We start from the raw sequence: 25250 nt of genomic DNA on the forward strand, positions 1-25250 counted from the left end.
ATGAAGAATCACCATTAGCAATGGTACGTGGTGTAATACCAAATACTAGGTGATACCCCGCGCGTTGCTGCGGGATTTCTTAAATAAAATTTTAAGGTGAAATTCGAAAGTAGATATACTAAGGTGATTGCATGGCAACATTCACAAAAAAAGTTGGTGGAAGACATAAATAGATGGTCCTATCCGTGGATAGTGCTGTGACTTCTGATATAATAAATTCCTATATTATTTGGATATATAGCTGGCATGTTGAAAGAAATAGATGAAATGAATTTTACTTTCATGCTATTTTTATCGGATTTGATAAAAATCGATAAGCTAATAGAAGAAACACCAATAGAATATTTGATCATATTATAGAAGAATAGGTGATGACAAAAAATAGCATATGTATATGACTTTACCTTAATAAATAAAAAATAAAAAGTATTGCACATAGTAGAGATGTTTTTTGTTTATTGAATCAGGTAAAAATCTACACGATAATAGAAGAGATCCAATAAAATATTTGATCATATTATAGAAGAATAGGTGATGAAAAATTAACGTATGTATATGACTTAGATAAAAGATTAAAAGTATTGCATATAGTAGAGATCACATGGATATTTTTTGTAATTAATAGGAAAACATGAATAGGATTAAAAGTATTGCAAAAATAGAGTATGTCTATGACTTTATGTTAATAGATTAAAGATTAAAAGTATTGCACATAGTAGAGATGATATGGACATTTTTTGTTTATTGAATCTCGTAAAAATCGATAAGCTAATAGAAGAAACACCAATAGAATATTTGATCACGTTATAGAAGAATATGTGATGAAAAAATAGCGTATGTATATGACTTTACTTTAGTTAATTAAAGATTAAAAGTATTGCATATTGTAGAGATGACATGGACATTTTTTGTAATTAATAAGGTAGTTGAAAGTTAGTGGGACACTTAGTGGAGAATGATGTGGACATCTTGCATGAAGAGAGAAATAGTTAGTGGGTGCCATCTATATAGAATATATAGATTTCCTATTTACGGAGATTTGGATGTGCTGTATATGTTCCAATCCCTCCACCACAGCGAACTGCAATGGGTGCTCAACGAAAACTTGGAGTTTACGTAGGGTATGAAAGTCCATCAATAATCAAATATTTAGAGCCCTCCATTGGAGATTTGCACACGGCTCGGTTCGCTGATTGTATTTTCAACGAAGATCATTTCCCGGCATTAGGGGGAGGAAAGTACATGTCTAGGGACAAATGCCGCGAAATAAATTGGGAAACCACAGGAATCCATGGAATGGATCCACGTACTAGTGAAACTGAATTAGAAGTTCAGAATATTTTACATTTACAAAGAATTGCTAATGAACTGCCAGAGGCTTTCACCAATACTAAAGAGATTATCAAATCTCATATACCAGCAGTAAACGCACAGGAAAGAATAGAAATCCCATTTGAAGAGGATAATTTAAAGGAATTCCAAAATCTCGCCTCAAGAGCAACGAATGCTAGGAAGAGAGGGAGTGAACCGGTTGCGCGGGTACAGAAAAAACCCAGAGTACAAACACAAGCTAAAGCTTCTAGGAGACGTCCTATAGAAAAGAAGCCTATGCAAATTACTCATGAGAAAAACATAGAAGGTGAAAGTCAATCACCTGGAGTGGATGTACGTGAAGTACAAACTCAAAGTGAGGATGCACGCTTGATAAAAATTCACGATGAGAGACCGGAAATTCCTGATCTAAATGCACCTGTAAGTGATGACGATCTGGGATATGAAAGAATAGAAGAAAACTCAACAAACTATGTTGAGACGGGTGTAGTATATGATAGAAAAACAATAAATGTCGACATATACTTTGCTGAACAGATTGCACAAATCATTGACTTGGAACCAGAACCAAAATCAATGAAGGAATGCAAGAAGCGTTCTGATTGGCCAAAATGGAAAGAAGCAATCTGTGCAGAGTTAAACTCGCTAAAGAAACGACAAGCGTTTGGTTCTGTAAACCTTACACCTGACGGTATCTATCCTGTAGGACACAAATGGGTATTTGTCCGGAAGAGAAATGAGAAAAATGAAGTGGTTAGATACAAGGCGAGGCTCGTAGCTCAAGGTTTCACGCAGAGGCCGGGAATAGACTACGACGAAACCTACTCTCCCGTATTGGATGGAATAACTTTCCGGTACTTAATAGCAATGGCAGTTAATATGAATTTGCAGATAAAATTAATGGATGTAGTGACCGCATATTTATATGGGTCATTAGATACAGAAATCTATATGAAAGTCCCTGAAGGAATTAAAGTCCCAAACGAAAAAGAACGCAGCATATATAGTGTTAAACTAAAGAAATCACTATACGGTTTAAAACAATCTGGTAGAATGTGGTATAATAGGCTTAGCAATTTTTTATTGGATAAAGGATTCTTGAAGAATGACGATTGTCCTTGTGTTTTTATTAAAAAATCAGAAAAAGGTTATTGTATAATCTCTGTATACGTTGATGATCTGAATATTATTAGCACTACACAAGACATCGAGGAAGCTAGTTCTTATCTAAAAACCCTGCAAGCCTAAACAATATGTAGTCTTACCTAAATCCTTCATTTCAAATTCAGTTTTTAGATTATGTAAACAAGAACTAGAATATTATACTCCGAGTAGGTCACTTAGATTATGTAATCAGGCAAAGACTAGGACTCTTTAGTTCCGGATTATATAATGAAAGCCAGGGAAACCCTGGAGGTAGGGAAAAAATTCTCAGAGAAAAAAAATGAGAAAATTGATAATCATGTTTATCGGTGGTGACTGGTTTGATAAAAATTCTCGGTAATTTAAATCCATACCCACCATTTCCACCTAGTCCATATGTCTTCTCATCTCTATGCATTGTGATATCTTATCTTTCATAATAGATTGTTTGGAGATAATCTAGGTTATTTTGTGTACAGTTTGAGAAATTTTTCCTCGATAAATTTCCGAGAAATCTGATAAACGTGTTTATCGGCAACCTTCGGTTTTTTCCTTATTGGTAAAGTTAACCTTGCCTAGAGGTCAAGCCATGTAAAACAGTTCCAACAATAAAGTCTACGAGTCCCACTTCTCAATCAAAAGCCTTCTCCTTTTCATCATCGCTCATCGGTATGCGAAGACTGTATGATCAGCCTCCATCTTCTAGCTATCAGATAGGCTCTCCTGCTGATTGTATACTCAGATATGTGTTATGTCACACACTTTGAACGACAAATTTTTCACCATATCGAAAGTGAGTGTGAAATATTCACCTCATAAACGATGCCTTCATGCTAGACAGTTCACCATACCGTCAGATCGTACCTGAACTGAACATGTCCGAGTACGTCGTCATCTCCGGGATGCCGCTGAACCATAGCCCGTTCCACGGCCCCATCCGGTACCTCTCGACGTCGCCGTCCCAGAGGACGTTCTCCGGTACGCACCTCGTGTCGGTTGTGTACCGGTACCTCCACGGCGACGGGTCGCTGGCCGAACGCCACGACGAGCGGCCCACAAGTTTTTTTTTCCGATCTTCATGCCGGGGAGCAAGGTGTTCCGGGTGCTCGAACGACTGCCCCAGGATGGCGCTGCTGCTCGGGTCACTCAAAACGACTAGGTTGCAGGACTCGAGCAGCAGCGCCGAAGCTGGCGCGGTGGCGCCAGATGTGTTCGATGACCACACGACTTGACCGGACCCGTCGACCAAGAGCTAGAATACTGCATGTGCGTCAGTGATCACCAGCACCCCGGAGGTGTCGGCCAGTGGACGGTCACGGTTGGCTACCCAACAGATGGCATACTCAGAGACAGAGAACCATACTCCAAGGTGCCTCTTCTTCGGCACCTCTGTTGATGTGTCGCCATCGATGATGTTGTGACCCTTAGTGAGGGTGTCAGAAGAAGCATCGGCAGCGAGAGCTGTGGCAACTGGCAAGGAAGACTCAGAGAGAGGAGAATGAGGAGAATGTTGTTTGCCATGACAGAAGATTAGTGATCGTGCACAAGTGAACAATCGCGTGCAGAGAGACAGATGAGCTTTCTTGTTGCATGCATGAATCGGCAGGTAGAGGCCCTCTCCTCATAGTATATGCAAGTAGGAATATGCTACAGCAACAGCAATGTTTGACACCAACAGTAATACGGAGCTGGTGATCCGTGAAGTTCTATATCCGGTAACTTGTTGCCGCTGTAAACTAATGAGGACCAATGGTAGTTATTCTTGAATGATGAGTGGTTGATAACATTGTGTGGAGTTTATGTATCTATTAGACTCGTGAAGTATCGGTGTAATAAAAAAAAAAGAGAAAGAAATGAGCTTTTAGGGGGAGAGGCAAGCCCCATCCAGTCCACTCCTTCCTCTCCTCCCGAGAACCGACATCTCGCCTTTCCCTTCTCGTTCTGTTCCTCCTCCTCCTCCTCCTCCTCCTCCCATGTCTGCTCCTTCCTATATCTCCCAATGCAGCACCCAATCCTTGGAGAGAGTAGCAAAAACGGAACGATAAGAGTAAGAGGAGCTCAAGGAGGCGCATCTTAGGGCCGGATTTGCTTTTTCCCCTCACTCCCCGCTGCCTAGGGTTTGGGGAAAACTCAATGTGAGCAAGATTTGCTCTTTCCCTACACTGATTAGGCGTTCATGTAGGAGTTTGGCCTTGAGTTTTAGTGGATTAGTGGGGAACAAAGAACGTTTTGGTGTATCTCTAGAATTTCAGATTCACTATTTTATTGTAGCTGTGTTGAGAAGATGATTTGGGCTACTTAGAGGCCAAACTAAGTCATGGGATGAACTACAAAATTGTAGGGGGCATTCAGATCTAGTAGCTCGTCAAATTTTGTGATTTTAGCCCAAGGAATTTGAGAGATATGAATTTTATGAGTTAGCTGTCATGTTCTGACGAAAAACTGGACAGAGCTATATCTAGGAGGTATTTGAATGCCTCAAAGGAATAATTAGGCTTTCTAACTATGAAAGTATTGTAGTGACTTTCATAATCTTTCTACATCAGTAAAGAGCATAATTTTTGGATAAGTGAAACTCCATATATGGATTTAAAGTTCAGGTGTACTATTTTGTTGACAAAATTTTTAGTTAAGATTTAGCTGTTCTTTAGACCATCTTATTGACCCTTTTAGCAAAGTTCATACTAACAAAATTGGAGGTTACAGATCTATCTACCATCTGGTAGAGTTTCATAATATTTGGACATATGAATTTGGAGATACATAATTATTAGACTTGCTATCCTAATTTCTAGGCAGATTCAAAGTTCTAGTTTCAACTATAGTTTTGACCACCTTAAGGTCATAATAAAAATAAGATTCCTCCATTAAAATTTTAGATCTTTCTCTATAGATTCTAATAATGTATTCTTTCGCTATTGTTGACGCCTTTTTTGACACGCGTCAAGATGAATATTAAAAGAAAGGGAAATTGCTGGTTTTGAAGGCAATGACGGATTTGGCAAGAAAATCGGTTGATGGTTTGTTGCCGATTGAAGATTCTATTGAACAGCGAAAGGATAGAATTGGCCAAATATTGACGGGCTCCGGTTTGGAAGGCAGTATTTTTTCAGAAGGTTTTTTCTTTTGCGTCAAGGTTGTATTTGTTGTAATCGGCTAGGACTCGGTTAGTGCAGGCTATAAATGAGTCCCTGGTCATTGTAGAAAGTTTGATACACATCCAATACAACAAACCTTTACAATTTCCTGCAACTTTGATTTTCTTTTTTGGCGACTTCGCCACCCCTTTTTATACGACTTCTTTCGAGCTGATCAAGGACGTCTTACATTCGAGCGACTTGGTTTGCTAGTAAGCTTTCGTTTTTACCGATTAAATCTAAGCTTTAGTTCAACTGGCGCATCGTTGTTGCTTCGTTTAGATTTATTCACAATTTATCAATATCTGCTAGATCTATAGGTTTTTCATGTAGTCTTAGCTTTTATCAAATCTATCCAGCTCAGAATATGTTTGACTTTATTTTCGTTTCAAATCCTATAAAGCCGATTAGAATCTTGTCATTGTTGCTTGTGTCAGACCAGCTCATTTCTTGTTTGCTTGGCAGCACTTGATTCTTATTTAAGCAATATCTGAATAACTCCTTTTTAGAATCTTGTCATTGTTGCTTACTTACATTGATTAATACTTATATTTTCTGGTAAAGCTAGAATAGTTCTAATATGTTGGTGAGACTATTGGTCGGTCTTATCGACAAGCTTTGATTCCGCTTCTTTTGTGTTTTGGTAATTATTGTTGAATCGTTGCATGCTCATTGAAGTAAACTCTTGCGCGAGTGTGTTTGAAAAGCTTTTGCTGCACTTGGTAATCATTGCTTCCGCTTAGTGTTGTGCCTTGGTCAAGCATATCGTTTTCTCTTGCTTCCGCTTTGCGTCACGTGTTGGCTTGTGTCACCTTGGCGGTTAGAAGAGAGTTGCGTCGGGTTGAATTCGGGACATAAGTTTTGTTCTCTTGGAGAATTTTTAAAGGCTCTTATTCACCCCCTCAGATCGCCTGTTAGGTCCTTCAACTATTTTTTTTAAAAGTCGGCTGCCATGTCATATAAGGAGGATGGGAATATTACATAAAGTCAAGGAAACTCGACTGTAAACTAATCTGGCTCTTGGAGCATCAAAACGGCAGGTGGACAATACTCAGTTCTGATTGGGTCCGCTGCGAGCCAGGGCTTTGTCACACTTTATCTTGAATTCTTGACTTCTCATAACTGACATCAGCCTAAATTTCTTTTAATGTGGAGACAGTTGGCTAGCACAACCATCTCCTTGAGACCCACAAGCAATCATCTGCAATCCTCGACAGTTTTACTGAAAATCCTACACGAGTAGCTCCTCGATGTATGATTGTTCGGTTAGCGTTAGGTCTACACGATCGGTCCTCGAACTTGTTAGATACTCCCTCCGTCCCATAAAATAAGTCATCTTAGAAATTCTAAGATAAATTAATAAAAAGGTAAAATGATCATGGTTGTCCCTATATATTATCCATATTTGGCATTAATTGATTCTTGAATGCACATGCACTTTCTAAATAGGGTAGGGTGACTTGTTTTTTAGGACAAATTTTGAATCCCAGAATGACTAGTATTTTGAGACGGATGGAGTATGTCAACCCGGTCCCCCAACTTCAGAAATTCGGATCCTTAAACTTATTAGAGTGTGTCATCCCGGTCCCTGAACTTAAAACACCGGGAATCCGGATCTATGCAATAACTAAAAGTGGTTTCAGACCATGTTTTTAGTTCAAAAACAAATCCAACAAATAATAGATATAGTTTTTAAACCACAAAAATATCTCCAAGTCTCTAAAATTCTCATGAAAATATTTTGAAACTAATTAGAGCTCGTGAAAATATTTTTGTAAACTTCTAAAATTAAATTTAACTCTAGAAAAATGTGAAAATATATTTTCACCCGATATTTTTTGAGCTCTAATTATTTTTATTTAGGCTTCGTTGTATCTCAAGTATCTTTTTTGAAATTTTTGAAGAATTTTGGGGGCTTTGAGATATTTTTATGGTTTAAAAACTATATCTATTATTTATTAGATTTGTTTTTGAACTAAAAATATGGTTCAAAACTACATTTAATTATTGCATGGACCCGGATTTCTGGTTTTCTAAATTTAGGAACCGGGATGACACACCTTGACAAATTTAGGGACCGTGATAATACACTCTGACTAGTTTGAGGACCTGCCATGTATTTTACTCGAAAAATGAATAATGGAAGTGGAGGTGAAACTTCCAAGAAGCAATGTCTCTTGGGTTCATCCATTTGAATAGGATGCAAGCGGATATAATAGGAGTACACACCATGAACCACAAGCTTATAAAATTTGTTCGAGAAGGAAGACTTCTGGAGTCAAGTCAATCAAGAATGGAAATATAGAACATCAATCAAACAGGGCTGCGTTCAAAGAATAGCCAGTTGACTTGCAATTTGAGTTGGAATTCATAAATCGCATCTCTTATGCCAGAGGCTGCAACAAACAAAATGAAGTGGTAAAAGATCAAGCTTGGACCAAGCTTCGGGGTGGAGTAAAATACACTACTTATTCCCCTTCACCCAAAACTTGAAGGGTTTTTTTTTTCAAAACAACTTGAAGTATTTTATTGAAAAATGTGTAACGTACTCTTTGAAGTTCGAAATCACGATTCCTTGGGTAGTTAAATTCATTAGAGAGTTCATACAAAACTTTCAGCTACCAAGCAAAGCAGCATTATGCCTGCGGCTCTAAGCTTTCTTTCTCAACCACGTCTGGCTCGGCGCTTAGCAAGAGCCATCCTAAGCCATGGAAACAACCTGCAGCCACCTTCTCGGCCTCCTCATCATCTCGTTCATCCTAGTTCCTCCCAGGGCCTTCGCCGCCGACGGCATTGCCGACACGTTCAGCAAGGGCCGCAACATCACTGACAACGAGACGCTCGTCTCTCGGCCAACGGCGCATTCACCATGGGTTTCTTCTCCCCCGGGGTGTCAACCAAGAGGTACCTCGGCATCTGGTTCACCGTGTCCAGAGACGCCGTCTGCTGGGTGGCCAACCGCGAGCGCCCCGTCAACGACAACTCCGGCGTCCTCATGGTCAGCGACACGGGGAGCCTTCTCCTGCTGGACGGCTCCGCGGCCGGATCGCATGGTCGTCAAACTCCAGCAGCACATCTCCCGTGGAGGCGCAGCTGCTCAACAACGGCAACCTAGTCGTGCGCAACCCCGGCAGCACCACTGTCCTGTGGCATTCTTTCGACCACCCGTCCAACGTGATGCTGTCCGGCATGAAGGTTGGCAAGGATTTCTCGAGCGGGGACGAGTGGTACCTCACGTCGTGGCGCTCCGCCGACGACCCGTCGCCGGGGGCCTTCCGCCGCGTGCTCGACACCAGCGGGCGGCCCGACAACATCGTGTGGCAAGGCAGCGTCAAGACGTTCCGCACGGGCCCCTGGAACGGCGTGCGCTTCGGCGGCATCCCGGAGGTGCTGACCTACCAGCAGAACCTGTTCGAGTACCAGATGGTGATCAGCCCGCGGGAGGTGACCTACGGGTTACGGGTACAACGTCAAGCCCGGCGCCGCCTTCACCTACGTCGTGCTGACGGACAACGGCGACGTGAAGCGCCTGGTGTGGGACGCGAGCAGCCGGGCATGGCAGACCAGCTACCAGGGGCCCAGGGACGTCTGCGACGCCTACAGAAACTGCGGGCCGTTCAACCTGTGCAACGTCAGCGCGGCGGCGGCGTCGTTCTGCGGCTGCATCAGGGGGTTCGCCCTGGCGTCTCCGTCGAGGATCGCCGGCAGATGCCAGCGGAACGTGGCGCTGAACTGTGCGGGTGGGACCACGACGGACGGGTTCGTGCCGGTGTCCGGAGTGAAGCTTCCGGACACGCACAACGCGTCGGTGGACACCGGCATCACGGTGGACGAGTGCAGGGCGAGGTGCCTCGCCAACTGCTCGTGCCTGGCCTACGCCGCCGCGGACATCAGCGCCGGCGCTGACGGTAGAGGCTGCATCATGTGGACAGATGATCTGCTCGACATGCGGTACGTCGACAAAGGGCAGGATCTCTACCTGAGGCTGGCGGAGTCTGAGCTCACGCCGGCGGCGGCGGCCGTGCCCCCGTCGCTGCCGTCACGGCCCCGGGCGTTTCCTACTGGCCCCGTCATTGGTGCCGTTGGTTCCCTCGTTGGGATTCTTCTTGTTGCTTTCTTGGTCCTGGTTGTGATGAGGAGGCGCCGGCGCCGGAGACCTTCAAACACAGGTAAATTATTGCTCTCCCTGTTGTTTCAGAATCTAAGATTAGAAAAGGAGGGCAATAAGTGCTAATGCTAATCTCTAACTGAATATCTGAATGTCGAGTATTGCCACTCCTCGATCATAGTATTATTCTGCCTACAGGTCCAACTACTCCTGAAGGTTTTATTCAGCGTACTACTCCTGCCCCGACCGTGCCTTCTTCTGAACTGTCTAGTTTGAAGAAGGCTACTGGAGATTTCTCTGAAAGCAACATCATTGGTCGTGGTGGATTCGGAATCGTATACGAGGTTCGTACTAGTAATTATGGTTTTCAGTGCTTGAATCACTCGTATTCTGTCGCAACATTTATCTTGGACCGAAGTATTGTACTTTACAGTTCAAGAAAAAAAATAGACAACATGACATCAGGTTGCACAATCACCAGGGACATTTACCTGATGGTAGAAAAGTTGCTGTAAAGAGACTCATACAGTATTCTCTTACTGATGAAGGCGTTAATGCTTTCGTGAGAGAAGTGGGAGTGATGTCAAAGCTCAGGCATGGCAATCTTCTTCAGCTCCTTTCTTACTGTCAGGATGGGAAGGAGCGAATCCTAGTCTATGAGTACATGAAGAACAAGAGCCTGAACCTCTACATATTCGGTACTTAATAATGTTATCTACTGCACTTAGTACCTATGTGTGTGTCTGCGCGCGCGCGTGCCTGTGTGGTTATGAATATATGATCATAATCTTTATGTGAATTTGAAGATCTCATATGCTTTCTATGGGAATGGAACTGACAGGAAGGAATCCTAGACTCAGGGCTTTGCTAAATTGGGATCGAAGGCTGGAAATAGTTCGTGGGGTTGCCAGAGGCGTTGCTTATCTTCATGGACTAAGCGAGGAAGTCATCCACAGGGACCTAAAATCATCCAACATACTTCTGGATGACAATTGGAGGCCTAAGATCGCAGACTTTGGAACCGCAAAACTTTTTGTTGTTGATGAGACAGATCCAACACTAATAAAATCAGCGTATGCTTCAAACCCCAACCACTCAGCTAGTGATTCAAATCAAGTGTGTTTGGAGTTAGACTTCTACTTATTTGATCACATCCATTGCCTCGTTTTATCATTACCATCCGGAGGAGCATAGTAAAATGCACCTAGAAAATATTTTCTAACCATGCATCTAGACCATACTATAGAACCATGCATAATGATGAATACTAAAACAAATGAGCTCTGTTATAGGTTCAATGAGACTAACAGCAACTGTCGCTGTAAACAAGGCAAATGAGCTTTGTTAACTAGGATAAAAAATTTCCTAAGCATTTCATTCTAAACTGCAAGACAAAATTTCCATAACAGCGTGTGAGGGGCCTCAATTGATTGACATGTTTTCTGTTAACTGAAGGGGGTACACGGCTCCAGAGTATTTATCTAGTGAACGGCACCTGACACTGAAGTGTGATGTGTATAGCTTTGGAATCATCTTGATGGAGATAATCAGTGGGAAAAGGAACGCAGTCACCCCAGCCCTCCTTTCTGATGTGAGCACATTGCTGACAAAAAAAACTTTGCAGTATCATCTCCATTCCATATGTTCATGAAATGGGCATAATATGTTTTTTTAACCACTTTTTAGGCCTGGGAATCTTGGAATCAAGGTACGATCAGCGACCTTCTTGATCCAGCCGTGGCCCAACCGGAGCCTGAGCTCCTGTTTGAGCTGGAGAGATGTGTACAGATAGGCCTTCTCTGCGTGCAACAATCGCCTGATGACAGGCCTACCATGTCTGCAGTAGTTGCGATGCTAAACAGTAACAGTTTGCAAATTCGTGCACCTAAGAGGCTAATGTTGGACAACAAAAACGAGTCTCCTCTTCACGAAGCGGATCGCTCAACTCAGGAAGCATCTGGCACGTCACGCAGCAGCTATTCGGTATATCTCACATAGGTGGTAACTTTTCCAGCAGGTGTAAAGTTGCATTGGGTTATTCTGTGATTTGTGAGATAGATTGATTTTTTTAGCTTTGATATTCTAGAAAAATCCTTTTAGTTTGGGTAACATCACTTAGTTCCTCAATGGTGTGTGATTTCGCTCCGATACACAAGTATGTATCTTGGTCTTTTTCGGGGTGCATGCATTCAGTTTGCTTTTGAAAATGAACGTTGTACGTGATTTTAGGAAGGCTCGTACCGGTAACAATTTTTTCTAAAGTTAAATATTTTGTAAGAGCAGCTCAAGTGTAGCATTCGAATTGAAAGGGCAGTGTTCGGTTGGCTCTGCACGGTTCGCTGGCAATAGTGTAAACATCACTTTCGTGAGCCCCACATTAAATAATAAAATACCTTTCTTTACCTGCTAGATGTCCTGCCTGTTAGTGCCCCCCATTGCCAACATGCACTTTTGAGCTGCTTTACGATTATTTTACTTCGTTGTGTTCGAACCATGTTCGGAGTTCGGTTTTATCTTCTGACACGAGCATTCGAATCGTGCAGTGTGCATGGTTCACTGTTTTTTGCCACGGTTCGCTTTTACACCCACACTAGAGTTGCCCTAAAAAGGTGTGTAGAAGATGGACACATGGTAAAACCATATGAGTCACGGAGTCTATAAATAGGGGTGCTCTCCTACCCCTTGCTATACCATAGTATTTTAGAATTTTTTGTGCAATATCCTTTGATAGAAGATTCCGCACTTGTTCATTGTAAATCTCAACCATCTGCACTCCCAACTCATATGAGAAAGCATTCCTTCCACTTCGAGAGATGTCAAACATGTCATTTAAAGCTCGATAGTTAACACCCCGGTCTTCTTTTGATGTGCCTGGTCCACTCGAAGAAAAAACAACAAGAAGCACCAATAGTAATATTCCCAAAAATATTATCAATTCCACTTTGTTATCTTAAGCCCTGCTCTCGTACCATTGTGTAAGTCTTCTTGAACCAGTTTGACCATAGGCAAAAATACACAAATCAAACCCATCAAGAACTTATCTCATCAAAGATTGGATATCAGATAATACTTTAGCTAGAAATCAGGTAAGGAAATCTCTGAGTAGATATGTTATGCTCCTTCCACCTTTTCCTTTTATCATCACCAAAAATTATTTTCCGTAAAACCTTGTCCTAAGAAAAATGTAAAAAATTCAAATAAAAAAGTGATGTGTAGAAATTGTCAACTAGAAATTGTTATACTAGAAATATGTAATGCGGCATACCTTGGGCTATGCCGAGCGACGCCGGTACACCTGCACCAGTTGAGTGTACCGCGCAGGTGCAGGGGAAGACATCGGGGCCGCACATGGCGCAGCGGGAGACACCGGGTCCGCGCGCGGCACGACCGGAGGTCCGGGGACCGCGCGTGGCGCGACCGCGGGCACCGGGGCCGCGCTCGGCATAGCAGGAATCACCGGAAGCAATGCCGGTGTGCCGGGAAAACCTGCAGGAAAAGGACAGACAGGTAACGGTGGCTGAACCACCGGGTCAGTCAGAAACAGAGACTCCAGCTCGGGGTCAGGAGAAGGTGTGGAGGAGGTGGAGTAGGGGAAATCCGACTCGTCAAAGACGACGTGTCGGGAGATCAGGACGCGGCGAGAAGTGAGGTCAAAGCATCGGTACCCCCTTGTGGTCAGGGGAGTAACCAAGGAACACACACCGAGTCGAGCGGGGCGCCAGCTTGTGAGGAGCAGTGGCGGAGGTGTTAGGGTAACACGCACACCCGAAGACCCGAAGGTGGTCGTAGCGAGGAGGGGTACCGAAAAGAGCGTGGTGCGGAGTGGGAGTAGGAGAAGCAGTGGACGGAAGACGGTTGAGCAAGTAGGTGGCGGTGTGGAGGCTCTCCGCCCAGAAGCACAGGGGCAGAGAGGCTTGGATCAGAAGGGTGCGCACGACGTCGTTCATCGTGCGAATCATCCGCTCAGCCTTGCCGTTCTGGGGAGAGGTATACGGACAAGACATATGCAGCTGAATACCCCGAGAGAGGAAGAAGGAACAGGAGGTGGAGTTATCGAACTCACGCCCGTTGTCACACTGGATGGCCTTAACGGTGAGGCCGATCTGAGTGGACACCCAGGCAAAAAAGTGGAGGAGGGTGGGGAAGGTCTCAGACTTGGCGCACAAAGGAAACGTCCAAGAGTAGTGCGAGAAGTCATCGACCACCACCAGATAGTACTTGTAACCAGAAAGGCTAAGTACAGGAGAGGTCCACAGGTCACAGTGAACAAGGTCAAATGCATACGTCGCATGCGAAGAAGAAGAAGAAAAAGGGAGCCGAACATGACGACCGAGCTGGCACGCATGGCAGAGAGGTTCAGTAGGAGCCCTAGTACCAGGAACATCGGTACTACGACTGAGCTGAGTCAGAACATCACGGCCAGGGTGACCAAGACGGCTGTGCCAGATGGTGGAAGACGTTGTCGCGGCAAAAGCGGCAGACAAAGACGGCCAGGGCGAAGAAGAAGGCGAGAGTGGTGCAGCGAAAGAAGGAAGGCGAAGGGTGTAAAGGGGCCCCGTGCTGTCACCGGAGTAGCGGGCGACGGGAGCCCGAATCCTTTACAGTGAGGCCAGAAAAATCAAACTCGATGGAACAAGAATTGTCAGCTGTAAACTGACGAATGGAAAGAAGGTTATGAACCATCTGAGGAGCAACAAGGATATTGGGAAGACGAAAAGAGCCAGAAGCAGAACCCACGGCGGTGACAGGAAGGCTAGACCCGTCACCAACCATGATGGAAGAAGGACAAGAGGGGTGTGGGGGTCGGACAGAAGAGAGGATACCGGCATGTGGGGTGGTGTGGAAGGAGGCACCCGAGTCGGCGATCCACTCGGGCTAACCAGCGGCGTCCACCCCATGGTGCTAAAGGACTGCGCCAGTGTGGCCTGGTCCCACCCCCAGGGCAGGTCGGCTGCTGGCTGGGTGGAGCGGGCGGGGTCCAGAACGGCGCGAACAGGGGAGCAGCAGCGGCGAGCATGGCCGTCGGCCGGGGCTGAGGACGAGGGCCCACCACCTGCGCGGCGGGCGCAACGGCCTGGGCCTGCGTGGCGTGCGCGGCAGGCGCGACAGCCTGAGCAGCGGCGAGAGAGGCAGCGGCCCGCGAGCGGTCCATGGGCGCGACGGCGGACGCGGCGGGCGCGACGTCGGCCACAAAGGCGGCGGCGGCCAGGTCTGCGGGCGCGACGGCCTGAGCCGGCGCGGCGGGCGCGATGGCAGCCTGTGCGGCGTGCGTGGCGGCGAGGGAGGCGGCAGCGGCGGCAGCGCGGCTCGCACCCTGGAGCGGAGGAGGCGCCTGGGCGGCGGCCTGGAACAGAGGAACCGCGGCAGATCGGGCCAAGCAAGACCACACGCCCGCGGCCGGAGCAGACGGGGCCACGGGGGCGGCCGGGGGGGGTCCACGCGCCCAGCGCGCCCGCAGAGGCAGCGGCGGGGGAAGGACCCGCGGCTGTAGGGGCTCCGAGCGGTGTGCCCTGCTGCTGGAGGTCGGCGCAGCAGGGGCACACCGCGGCGGCGAGGGTGGGTCCGCCCAGAATGGCCGGAAGCGCGCCAGAGGCTAGCTCGGCAGCGCTAGAGGCGCGCCAGGGCAGGGAGACGGCGGCCGCCGGGGCAGGCGCACGCCAGGCACCTTGGGTGGCGGCTGCAGCGGTGCCGTCCGTGTCCATGGCCGGCCGGCGAGCATCAGGGGCGGACACGGCCGGCCCAGGGGGAGGCGGCCCTGGCGGCAGTGGCGCGCCCCCGGCAGGGGCGGTGGGGGAGGATCCTGCGGGGCTAGCCTGGGTGGCGGCGGCCAGGCCCGCGGCCCCGGCGTGCTGCGCAGTCTCCAGGGCGCGCCACGGGCCGGCGGCGGCTGGGGCGCGCCAGGTGGCAGCAGATCTAGCGGCGCCCACGGCCCAGGCGGCGCTCGCGGCGGCGGCGCCCGCGAATCCAGAGGCAGCGACGCCAGGGCAGGGCAGGGGCGGCCGCCGGGGCAGGCGCGCGCCAGGCGCCCTGGGCGGAGACAGCAGCGGCGCCGTCCGCATCCTGCGCCCACAGGGGCGGCCCCGCCTGCGCCCGCAGGGGATCCGCGGCGGTAGGGGAACCCCGATCCGAGGGGCCTGCGCCTGATCCAGGAGCAGGGAAGAGTGGAGGGAAGGAGGAGAGGGGAGGGGAGGAGAGGGCCGGCGGCGCCGGCGGCCGGCCGGCCATGGAGGCGGCGGCGGCGGCCGGGGAGAGGGAGAGAGAGGGCTAGGCTAATGATACCATATAGGAGAGAATAATGGCTTGTATTCCTCCAAACTCTAGAAGGGTGGGATATATATATATAGATCCTATACATGTGCCTCTAGATGGGCCTCTATACATGGGCTCAATATACTCCAACAATACACAGCAAAACCAGGAAGCAAAAAAAAAATAAGCTGGGATCACCCCAATGACCCGTTCTGGAGGACCAACTCTGAAACTTCAGACGCGGGATGTGCACACTTTGCAGCAATAATGGACCATCAGAGTTCCTCACTGCTGACAAGACACTCGTAAGTCCTGATCCTAGCACCAGGGTTCACCAACCCGTCGGTAACGGGTCCGGTTTGACCGGTTACCGGTCAAACCGGTCCGGCCCGGTTCCGGTTTGGTCCGGTATGAAACCGGTCCAAATTCAAAATTTAAATTTGAATTCAAAAAAATGAAAAATTCTCAAAAAATTCCTAAAAATACTTCAAGGCAGGGGCGGAGCCACATGGGGGGCGGGCAGGGGCCTGGCCCCCCTAATGCTCCATTAATTCCACTTAGAATCTCTAATCAAATACAAAAATACACTATATGATTCCTCTAATTAGCTTTTGGCCCCCTCCAAATGACTGCTTGGCCCCTCTCATTTGGAATTCTTGGCTCCGCCCCTGCTTCAAGGTGCGACGAATCTAATGGTGTCAAATTTTCTCAAAAATTCGTTCATTTAGTATAGTTTGCGGGGATTTGAAGTTAAACAAAAAAACGTGCATACAAAAATATACAAATATAATGTAAAAGTAGTACAAAAGAGGGTTGGAGGGTTCATTTAGACTAAAATATATTATACAAACATTTATTTAGTATACTTTGCGGGCATTTGAATTTAAACAAAAAAAAATTGAATTCGACCGGTTACCAGTCAAACCGACCGGTTACCAGTCAAACCGGCCGGTATACCGGTACGAACCGGTTGAACTGCGCCATTTGAATTCAAATTTGAATTTGACCGGTTCCGACCGGTAACCGGTCAAACCGGTCCGGTAAACCAGAACCGGAGGCCGGCGGTTACCGCTAACCGGTCGGAAAATAAAACCCTGCCTAGCACCTGGGTAATGTACTGTATGCGTAAAAGCAGTGTGGAGCTCTGGCACTAAATTTTGACAAACTATCCTCCTCATCATCGCCGGCTGGAACTCTCCGGTCTCCGGCAGGCCGCGGGCGGGTGGGTTAGGACTCGATCGAAGCCCAATGGGCAGCATGGGGCATGGCCCAGCTTTTGTAGGGCATAGGGCCCGACTGCGCTAATGGGCTATGTCGATTGGGATCATTATGGGCCAGAATTGAAATCTGCTTTTCGAAATGGGCCAGTGCGTGGAAACCTGTTTCCAGCGAAGAAGGGCCTTGAGATTCTTTCTTTTTCCTTTTTAGGAAAAAAAGAAGGGTCTTTGGGGCAGATTGCTTCTCCCGGGCCGTGTCAAGTGACAGCGAGAGGACATGAATTCGGCGTGTTTGATTGAAGTGGCACCGTCCTCCCTCCATCTTAGCAGCAAGCCAGCAAGGCAGCAAACATGAAAAAACTAGCCTATTTATTTCCACGATTCGAACACCATCACCATTCTTATCGATAATAATCACACGGCTATGCAATAAACGAGGGAACATGACAGTTTTATGATCGTCTTATTATCTCCTCGTTCAATCATTGCAGTGGGGACATGGCATCCCCTCTGCCATGTGCTCCAAAGGGACAAGATGGTGGATTGACTTGCTCCATTCATGAAACCAAACGAAAAAAACGATTTGGTTCATCGAAAAAAAAAACAAAAGAATCCCGTTTGCCGTGGTTCCACTTCCAGGGAAGCGCCGGTGGGTCAATTTGGTTGGTTCGGATGAGACGTAGCAGATTCTTGGTGACCAGACCAGCTGTAGTAGCTGTTTTGTCCTCGAACAGCTCGAAGGAACCATCCAAACCGGATTGGTGTTTAAAAATCTTGCCGTTTCTCCGCCTAGGAGACGCGATTTCCGAACCTTCACAGACGGACTCGCGGAGTTCAACGCGGCTAAGCATCCGTGCGCCGTCGCCGTCGCCGTGCCACCCACCCCACTCGACGGCCGGCGCGGCGCGGCGCTGCTACGACGTCGACGACTCGCCCGGCCAGACGCGTCGACTCGTCAGATCAAACGGGTTGAATCTGACCCCGATCGATCTGCGGGTTTGGAATGGAAGTTCCCCTCGCCTCGTCCCCCCGTTTCACACGGGCGCGGCGTGCATGGCATGGCAATGGCATCGCACCAACCCAACCACGCGCCCACTTGTCCTCTCCACCCCTCGGTTCTGGCGATCACATGTCAGCGGCCAGGGATCGGATCGGATGCAACCAAGTCTTTCCCCATTTTACCCTTTCTGTTTGAGATGGGGCGAGACATTACGGTTACGGTTACGTCCTGAGCAACGACTAAACCACTGCCATGGCGACCAGGACTGATTGGTCGCAGCGTCTGCAACTGGCTTACTGGCAACTGCGAGCTGGTTTTTCGTCACGTTTTTGCTTCTAGACGGTCGATGGCTCGATGCCCGGTGGCAGCTGCTGCCTGCCACCGCTGACGCTGGACTCGGATTCATATGGGCCTGTGCCAACCGGGGGTAGTGGCTGCGGGCGCCAGTGACGCCTTCTAGTTGAGCTTCATATGGAGTAGTTGTGGACTACAAGTAAAGTACTCGTAATCTCGTATCATCACTACTCTACTTAACACGGTTCAACAGATACAGAAAATGGTTACATGACCTAGCCCCCTTGTTTGTGATGGTCAACGAGAGCTGGGTTACCAAGTTTTTTCAAGGAAAAACTCAAGTATTATTGTTATTGAATACTAGTACAGGTACACGTACACGTTGGATCTACATAAGCAGCATATAAAATGCAAAATGTACTTCCCGTTTGCAATCTCACGGCTTGAAAACTACCGGCTTGTCCCATTAAACAAGGACGGATCCGGCGATGGGTGCTGGAGCCCCTCCTACCGCTGGAAAAGGGGAGGCGAGAGAAGGAAGAAGAAGAGAAAAGCCCCTCCTAGAGCTCAATCTTGCCTCCGCCATTGCCATTAAATGTTATATAAAGGCAAAATAGGCGTTTCGGTCCCTCAACTTTGCTTCAAGGGTCAAGTTCATCCTTCAACTTTCAAATTGGCTAATCTAGTCCCTCGACTTCTATTTTTGGGTCAAACTTATCCTTATGCTGATGTGGCACTCCGCGATGGTATGAGACTAATGCGAAAAGTCCTTTTTACCCCTGAATTCTTCTTTCTCTCCTCATTTTCTGCTGGCACTGTTGTAATATGGGATCAAGTTGGGGGTTTGCACATACATTTTTTTTTTGAACTCGTTGTTCTTAGCATGTGCTACGTAGATATTGGTGGCTTCTTTGCTGAGAGAAATTGAAGCAGACATCGGTCAGATGCTTGCTTGCGGATTGTGGGCGAGGACATAGAGAAGATAAATGACTTTTCTCATTAGCCTCATGTTAATATGGACCACCATATCAATATAAGGATGAGTTTGACTCAAAAATAGAAGTTTAGGGACTAAATTGGCCTATCCAAAAGTTGAAGGACGAACTTGACCTTTGAGGCAAAGTTGAGGGACGAAAACACCTATTTTGCCTTATATAAACTGCATAGAAGCCATTAGATTCACCTTTGATCAAATGCTACAGCAATATAACTTTTGAAATTAGGTTTGGATCTCGTAGATGGATAATTGTATACTTGGAATCAAGCAAATTTGTTTTTTTATACAAGAGAAGTTCAAAACAGGGGGTCCTAGGTTCTGTGTGACTACAATTGTATGACTACTGGTGTTACTGTATTCACACATGCCTCACAAGAGAAGTCATACCAATATTCACACATGCCTCACACAGTAACACCAGTAGCCATACAGTTTTGGTCCTAGGTTCTGTAGCATATGTAGCCATTTCCTTTGGTATACATGCAATATTTTTCCATTTTGTGTGGATGCTATATTTGTTATAAATCTTTTAGCCTTTTTTTCCGACAGGAAGGAATTTCTGTAGAACTTGGATTCACCTACCTGATATTACCCATATATACAGCATATCACTTCAACTCGTATTAGTTTTTTTAACACAATTTATTAATAACTATGGTAAGTCAACCGCCCGCAAAAAGGAGCTATTGGTAAGTTAATCCGCACACACGAAAGTGGAAAAAGAATAGTCAGAACGCTTAAGGTAATGCTGCCATCACGTGCCAAGGCCAAGTGCCAATGGATGGCATGGACAATAATGCCGAGCACCATGGATGGAACGCAGGCAATTCGAACGGGTATCGCTTTCTCTTTCTCCGTTGCTTCCTCGTCGTCCTCCCCTGGCCACCATATCCCCCTCCCTCCCTATTAATAATCTTCTCAGGCTCTCGGCGGGACCAAAAACCACCGAATTCTTGTCCTCAAGGAGCCCAATCCACACGGGAGCACGCGGGGGACGCCCCCAATTCTTGAGGTCGCAGGTAAAATCTATGGAACCGAACACCTCTGCGCTCCCTATCTCTCTCGTCTCATGGGGATCTTGCAGCCATTGATTCTCGCCTGGAGATTTCTTGTTCTGGGTCACCGTATTTGAACTATGATCTGCTTTCTTCTAGTCGGAATTCGGTCTTGCACTGCAAGATCCCGATCCACGCCTGCTACCGCTGGTTGGTTGCTGCTCTGCTCTAACCTCCCATGCGGTGGTGATTACATTAGCGACGTGCCCGAGAAGCGTCCTTCCCTTCCATGGACCGGCGGCCCTGTTTTGCCTAGTTGCGCTCAATTTCAGTTTGATGCGATTAGTTTTTTTCCTCTATTGTGGGAACAATGGCATTGTTTTGTTTTACAAAGAAAAACTGGTGGCATTGTGATTTGGTCGTTTGGGAATTTTGTACTTCCAGCAACCCCCCAACCCCCCGGAAAAAAACTGGAAGAAATTACAATTATTCTTCTGAGAAAGAATCATTTTTTTTATAATAATGAAAAAGAATCGATAGGTTCCTGTCTTTATTCGCAGAAGAAGCCACCTTTCCTGAACGTGGTCATCTTTTATCCTACTTTTTGTTTCTTGTTACATTACATGATACCAAAACAGTAGCACGCATAGAATGTGAATTGTGACGACCCTGAATTGATTGAAGGAGAACAGTTTCAGAGGAAATATAGTTAGGACATGCATATATACCAGATGTTAATCAAGGATACTGCATCAGGATTCCTATAGGCTCCCTGTGGTCTTGGTTATATTCCTTGTTCCATTCCAGTATTTTTCTTGTAGGCCAATTCTTAGATTCGCTCCTGTAATCAAGGATACTGCATCAGGATTCCTATAAACTGTGGATTGCATGCTTTTATTTGAGAAATACTGTAAACAAGTAAATGGGGATTCTTATGGTGAAATCTTTAGTCTAGATTTAAGAGCACTTTTTACCTTCCTGCGGCTTGTAATTTCTTTCCTCTTCTCCTGCTTCCGCCTTGCATAGTGTAAGGTTAATAAGGGGGAAAAATCAACCATAATCACTAATGCAGATGATTTTACAGGATGGATCTACATAGAAATGGAACTAATGGTTCCTGCTCCAGCCCATGCGGGCCATTGACAGACTACTACATCCCAGATTACATACTGAAACCGGACGCTGGACAAATCATTCCGGACAATGCGCCATGTTGTCCTGTGGTAGTCTTCATCAACTCCAGAAGTGGTGGTCAACTGGGAAGCAGTCTGATCAAAACATACCGTGAACTTCTCAATGAAGCACAGGTAAAGAGGCTAGCAGTTTGGAAAACCTGTAATACGAATGCACTCTGAATCATGTTCTCACTATTAGATCCACTCAAATTTTCATAGGTTTTTGATCTCTCAGAAGAGGCTCCTGATAAGGTTCTGCACAGATTGTACTGCAACTTGGAAAAGCTCAAGTCTAACGGTGACCCTCTTGCTATTCAAATTCAAAAGAGCTTGAGACTAATTGTGAGTATCCTAATTTTGAATTTATGCACCCAAAAAGAATTTCTGTTTGGATGTTCTTTTATTAACAAAGGAACTTTGAAACAGGTTGCTGGTGGTGATGGCACAGCAAGTTGGCTGCTTGGAGTAGTTAGTGATCTTAAGCTTTCGCATCCACCTCCTGTTGCTACTGTGCCTCTAGGAACTGGAAACAACCTACCTTTCTCATTTGGATGGGTATGTTAGTGGCGTTTGTTTTTTTTTTACATACAGATTTTTCTAATGTGTGATGAATGCCTCTGTGTTTTATGTGTCTGGAATATTTATGTTTTTCTGTGCAAATTAAGGAATATGCAAGTTAAATTTCTTTTTTTGACTGTTTGACATATACAGTAAAACCATAAAAGTTAGTAACAAGAAATGTACACTTTTTATGAATGCTTTCTGTAACTTCTTTTTAAATGCCTGAACATCAGTGCCTGTTAAATATAAATTAGTATAATGTTGTTCCTATGCGATCTTGCTAGTTCCATGGCCATATTCTTTAGGAATTATGCTTCTATAGCAAGTTTTACTTTTTTGAAAATATATTGAATTTTAATTTGACTGCAGGGAAAAAAGAATCCAGCTACTGATCAAGCGGCGGTGAAATCATTCCTGGCCCAAGTAAAAGGAGCAAGGGAAATGAATATTGATAGGTACCATCTTGCTTACAAGAATTAAAGAAAAATATTTTCATGTGACACTATGGTCTTTCCTCTATCTCATTTGATGAAGTATTTTATGCTTTTTTTTCCTATTGTTATTCCACTCATCTTGCAGCGAGATTTGAATCCTTCTCTCCAGCATAGGAAAGAAAACACTCTAATTAGCTTGTATTTATCTGTTTCAGTTGGCATATCATCATGAGGATGCGCATTCCACAGGATGGCCCATGTGATCCTATTGCTCCCTTAGACCTTCCACATTCATTGCATGCATTCCACCGTGTATCAGACTGCGACTCTCTCAATGTGGTAAGAAATATCTTTCAGATGCAATCTTTTTTCTGTTACTTCAGTAAAATCAGCCATTGATAATCACTCTCTAGTTTTAAGGGGCATATATAAACCAGCATCTTATTTATTTGCTTTTTCAGGAGGGTTACCACACATTCCGTGGAGGATTCTGGAATTATTTTAGCATGGGTAAGAGTTCCTTCTGTTCCCAGACAACCAACACCTACCACTTTGAACCATAAACTTTTTCAAGAATTGTTCATTGTGCATGGTACCTTATAATAAAGTAGATGCAAACTTTCACTATTGCTACTCAGGAAATATGTATCAGAACTTAAGTATCAGGGAATTGTGATGCCCCAGTGCCAAATCATAGGCCGTTTGTCTAGTAGATCATTAAGTATATCTTGATTCGAATATTGGAAAAGGTTAATAATGATGACCATCATAATCTAAATATACTGCAGGAATGGATGCACAAGTATCTTATGAATTCCACTCTGAAAGGAAGAGAAATCCAGAGAAGTTCAAAAACCAGCTAACAAATCAGGTATATTTAAAGACAATTTTTTTTTCATTTCCTTGATGGTTTATTCAGATTTGCAAGCAACATCCGCTTGGGTATATAATGGTTCATATAATGCATTTCTTCGATGCAGGGTACATATGCTAAGCTTGGACTTAAACAAGGATGGTTTGCTGCTTCTATAACCCATCCTTCCTCAAGGTAATTTTTCACTAATGCAGCTATAATGCTTCTGATCATGGTCATATCACTATACTTTCTTTTCGCTATCAGAATGTTCCGTGTATTATCAAACTATGGATGACACTAGTTCTGCCTGTATATGGAACTCTGCACAATCAACTTTAAGAGTCTCTGTATTCCTTGACCCCACTTTCAGGAACATTGCCCAACTTGCAAAGGTGAAGATCATGAAAAGACCTGGTGGCCAGTGGAAAGAGCTTATGATTCCTCGCAGGTAAATAATGCCTTAACCTTTGCACTGTCAGCAGTATCACTTTAAAGTTAAGTTTCTACCTCTGACATCCCATCTGCTTCCCATGATGATTGACGAAATCTGTCCCTCTTCTTTCAGCATTCGATCAATTATCTGCCTCAACCTGCCAAGTTTCTCGGGAGGATTTAACCCTTGGGGCACACCTAGCACGAGGAAAGTACAAGGCGTGAGTTTCCCTTATTGAAACCTTTTACCAATTCGTTGTTGTGCTGATGACCTACTACTACAGGAAGGTATTCACAAGTTTTCATGGCATTATGCAGAGAGACCTGACTGCACCATATGTTGATGATGGCCTTATTGAGGTTGTTGGTTTCCGTGATGCCTGGCATGGGCTCGTCTTGCTGGCACCTAATGGCCATGGAACCCGGCTAGCGCAGGTGAAGTACTCTGCTCTATCGAGTATCAACGTCTGGTACAGTGCAAGCATTGCTGATTTGGTTTTACTTTCAGGCCCACCGAATCCGTTTCGAGTTTCACAAAGGAGCTGCCGAGCACACATTCATGAGGATCGACGGGGAGCCATGGAAGCAGCCTCTCCCCAAGGAGGACGACACCGTAGTCGTTGAGATCTCGCACCTCCGCCAGGTGGCCATGCTGGCCAATGACCCGTGCAAGTCGAAGAGCGTCAACGACCCCTCCTCCCCGTCGTGCCACAGCCACGACGACGACGACAGCAACAGCCTGGAGGACGAGGACGAGTGGGAGGACGGGAGGAAGAAGTTCGGTGCGGCGGCCACTTTCAAGATCCCCGACGAGGTGGAAATCGCTCATCTTAGCTAGAGCGCGTCCTGCTGCTTCTCCGCTCGTGCTGGGTTGCCCTTGCTGCTTGAAAGTTCAGAAGCCATTTCAGAATGAATGTTTCACTGCTGCTTAGTGCTGCTGCGCCCTTTCTTCGCTGTGTGAAGTTCAGATTTCAGAAGCTAACAACTGCTGTTAGCGTCCGATACTGCTCATTATGCTCCATATTATCCTGTAAATCTCAAGTTTAACGGTGGTGGGAGGGGATCGGTAGATGTACATGGGCAATGAATCAGGGTTAGAAACTCGACAGATTTGAGGCCTCCCATTTGTTAGACAGATGGCTGGACCATCCCTTATGTTAATTAATTAATTGGTTGTTGTCCCTCTGCTTCTCGTCCTGAATAAGGAAAAACATCATGAGTTGTGGAAAATAAAGAACATGTTTTTTTTCTTAAAAAAAGCGCGTGCAAGAAAAAAAGGAAACAGAGGGCACGGCTTCTTTTTCTTCGTCCGGGAAATCC

General features: G+C 45.9%; 2 protein-coding genes and 1 pseudogene across 2 annotated transcripts; all 3 read left to right on the forward strand.

Moving 5' to 3' along the window:
- The first annotated feature begins 8320 nt into the window (after positions 1-8320).
- LOC120681347 lies at positions 8321-11952 on the forward strand (annotated as a pseudogene).
- A 3339-nt stretch (positions 11953-15291) lies between these two features.
- On the forward strand, positions 15292-15864 carry LOC120681348 (spidroin-2-like). The gene has a single exon (XM_039962849.1). The coding sequence runs from the start codon at positions 15292-15294 to the stop codon at positions 15862-15864; it is 573 nt and encodes a 190-aa protein (XP_039818783.1).
- Positions 15865-20304: 4440 nt separating this feature from the next.
- On the forward strand, positions 20305-25115 carry LOC120682626 (diacylglycerol kinase 5-like). Its single transcript, XM_039964598.1, has 13 exons — positions 20305-20496; positions 21557-21779; positions 21867-21989; positions 22074-22202; positions 22578-22663; positions 22858-22981; positions 23104-23152; positions 23431-23513; positions 23623-23690; positions 23869-23946; positions 24064-24151; positions 24249-24365; positions 24439-25115. The coding sequence occupies exons 2-13, from the start codon at positions 21558-21560 to the stop codon at positions 24766-24768; spliced, it is 1497 nt and encodes a 498-aa protein (XP_039820532.1). The 5' UTR covers positions 20305-20496; position 21557; the 3' UTR covers positions 24769-25115.
- The last annotated feature ends 135 nt before the right edge of the window (positions 25116-25250 follow it).

Source organism: Panicum virgatum, chromosome 7N (genome assembly GCF_016808335.1).
Source record: "Panicum virgatum strain AP13 chromosome 7N, P.virgatum_v5, whole genome shotgun sequence".
NCBI lineage: Eukaryota > Viridiplantae > Streptophyta > Magnoliopsida > Poales > Poaceae > Panicum > Panicum virgatum.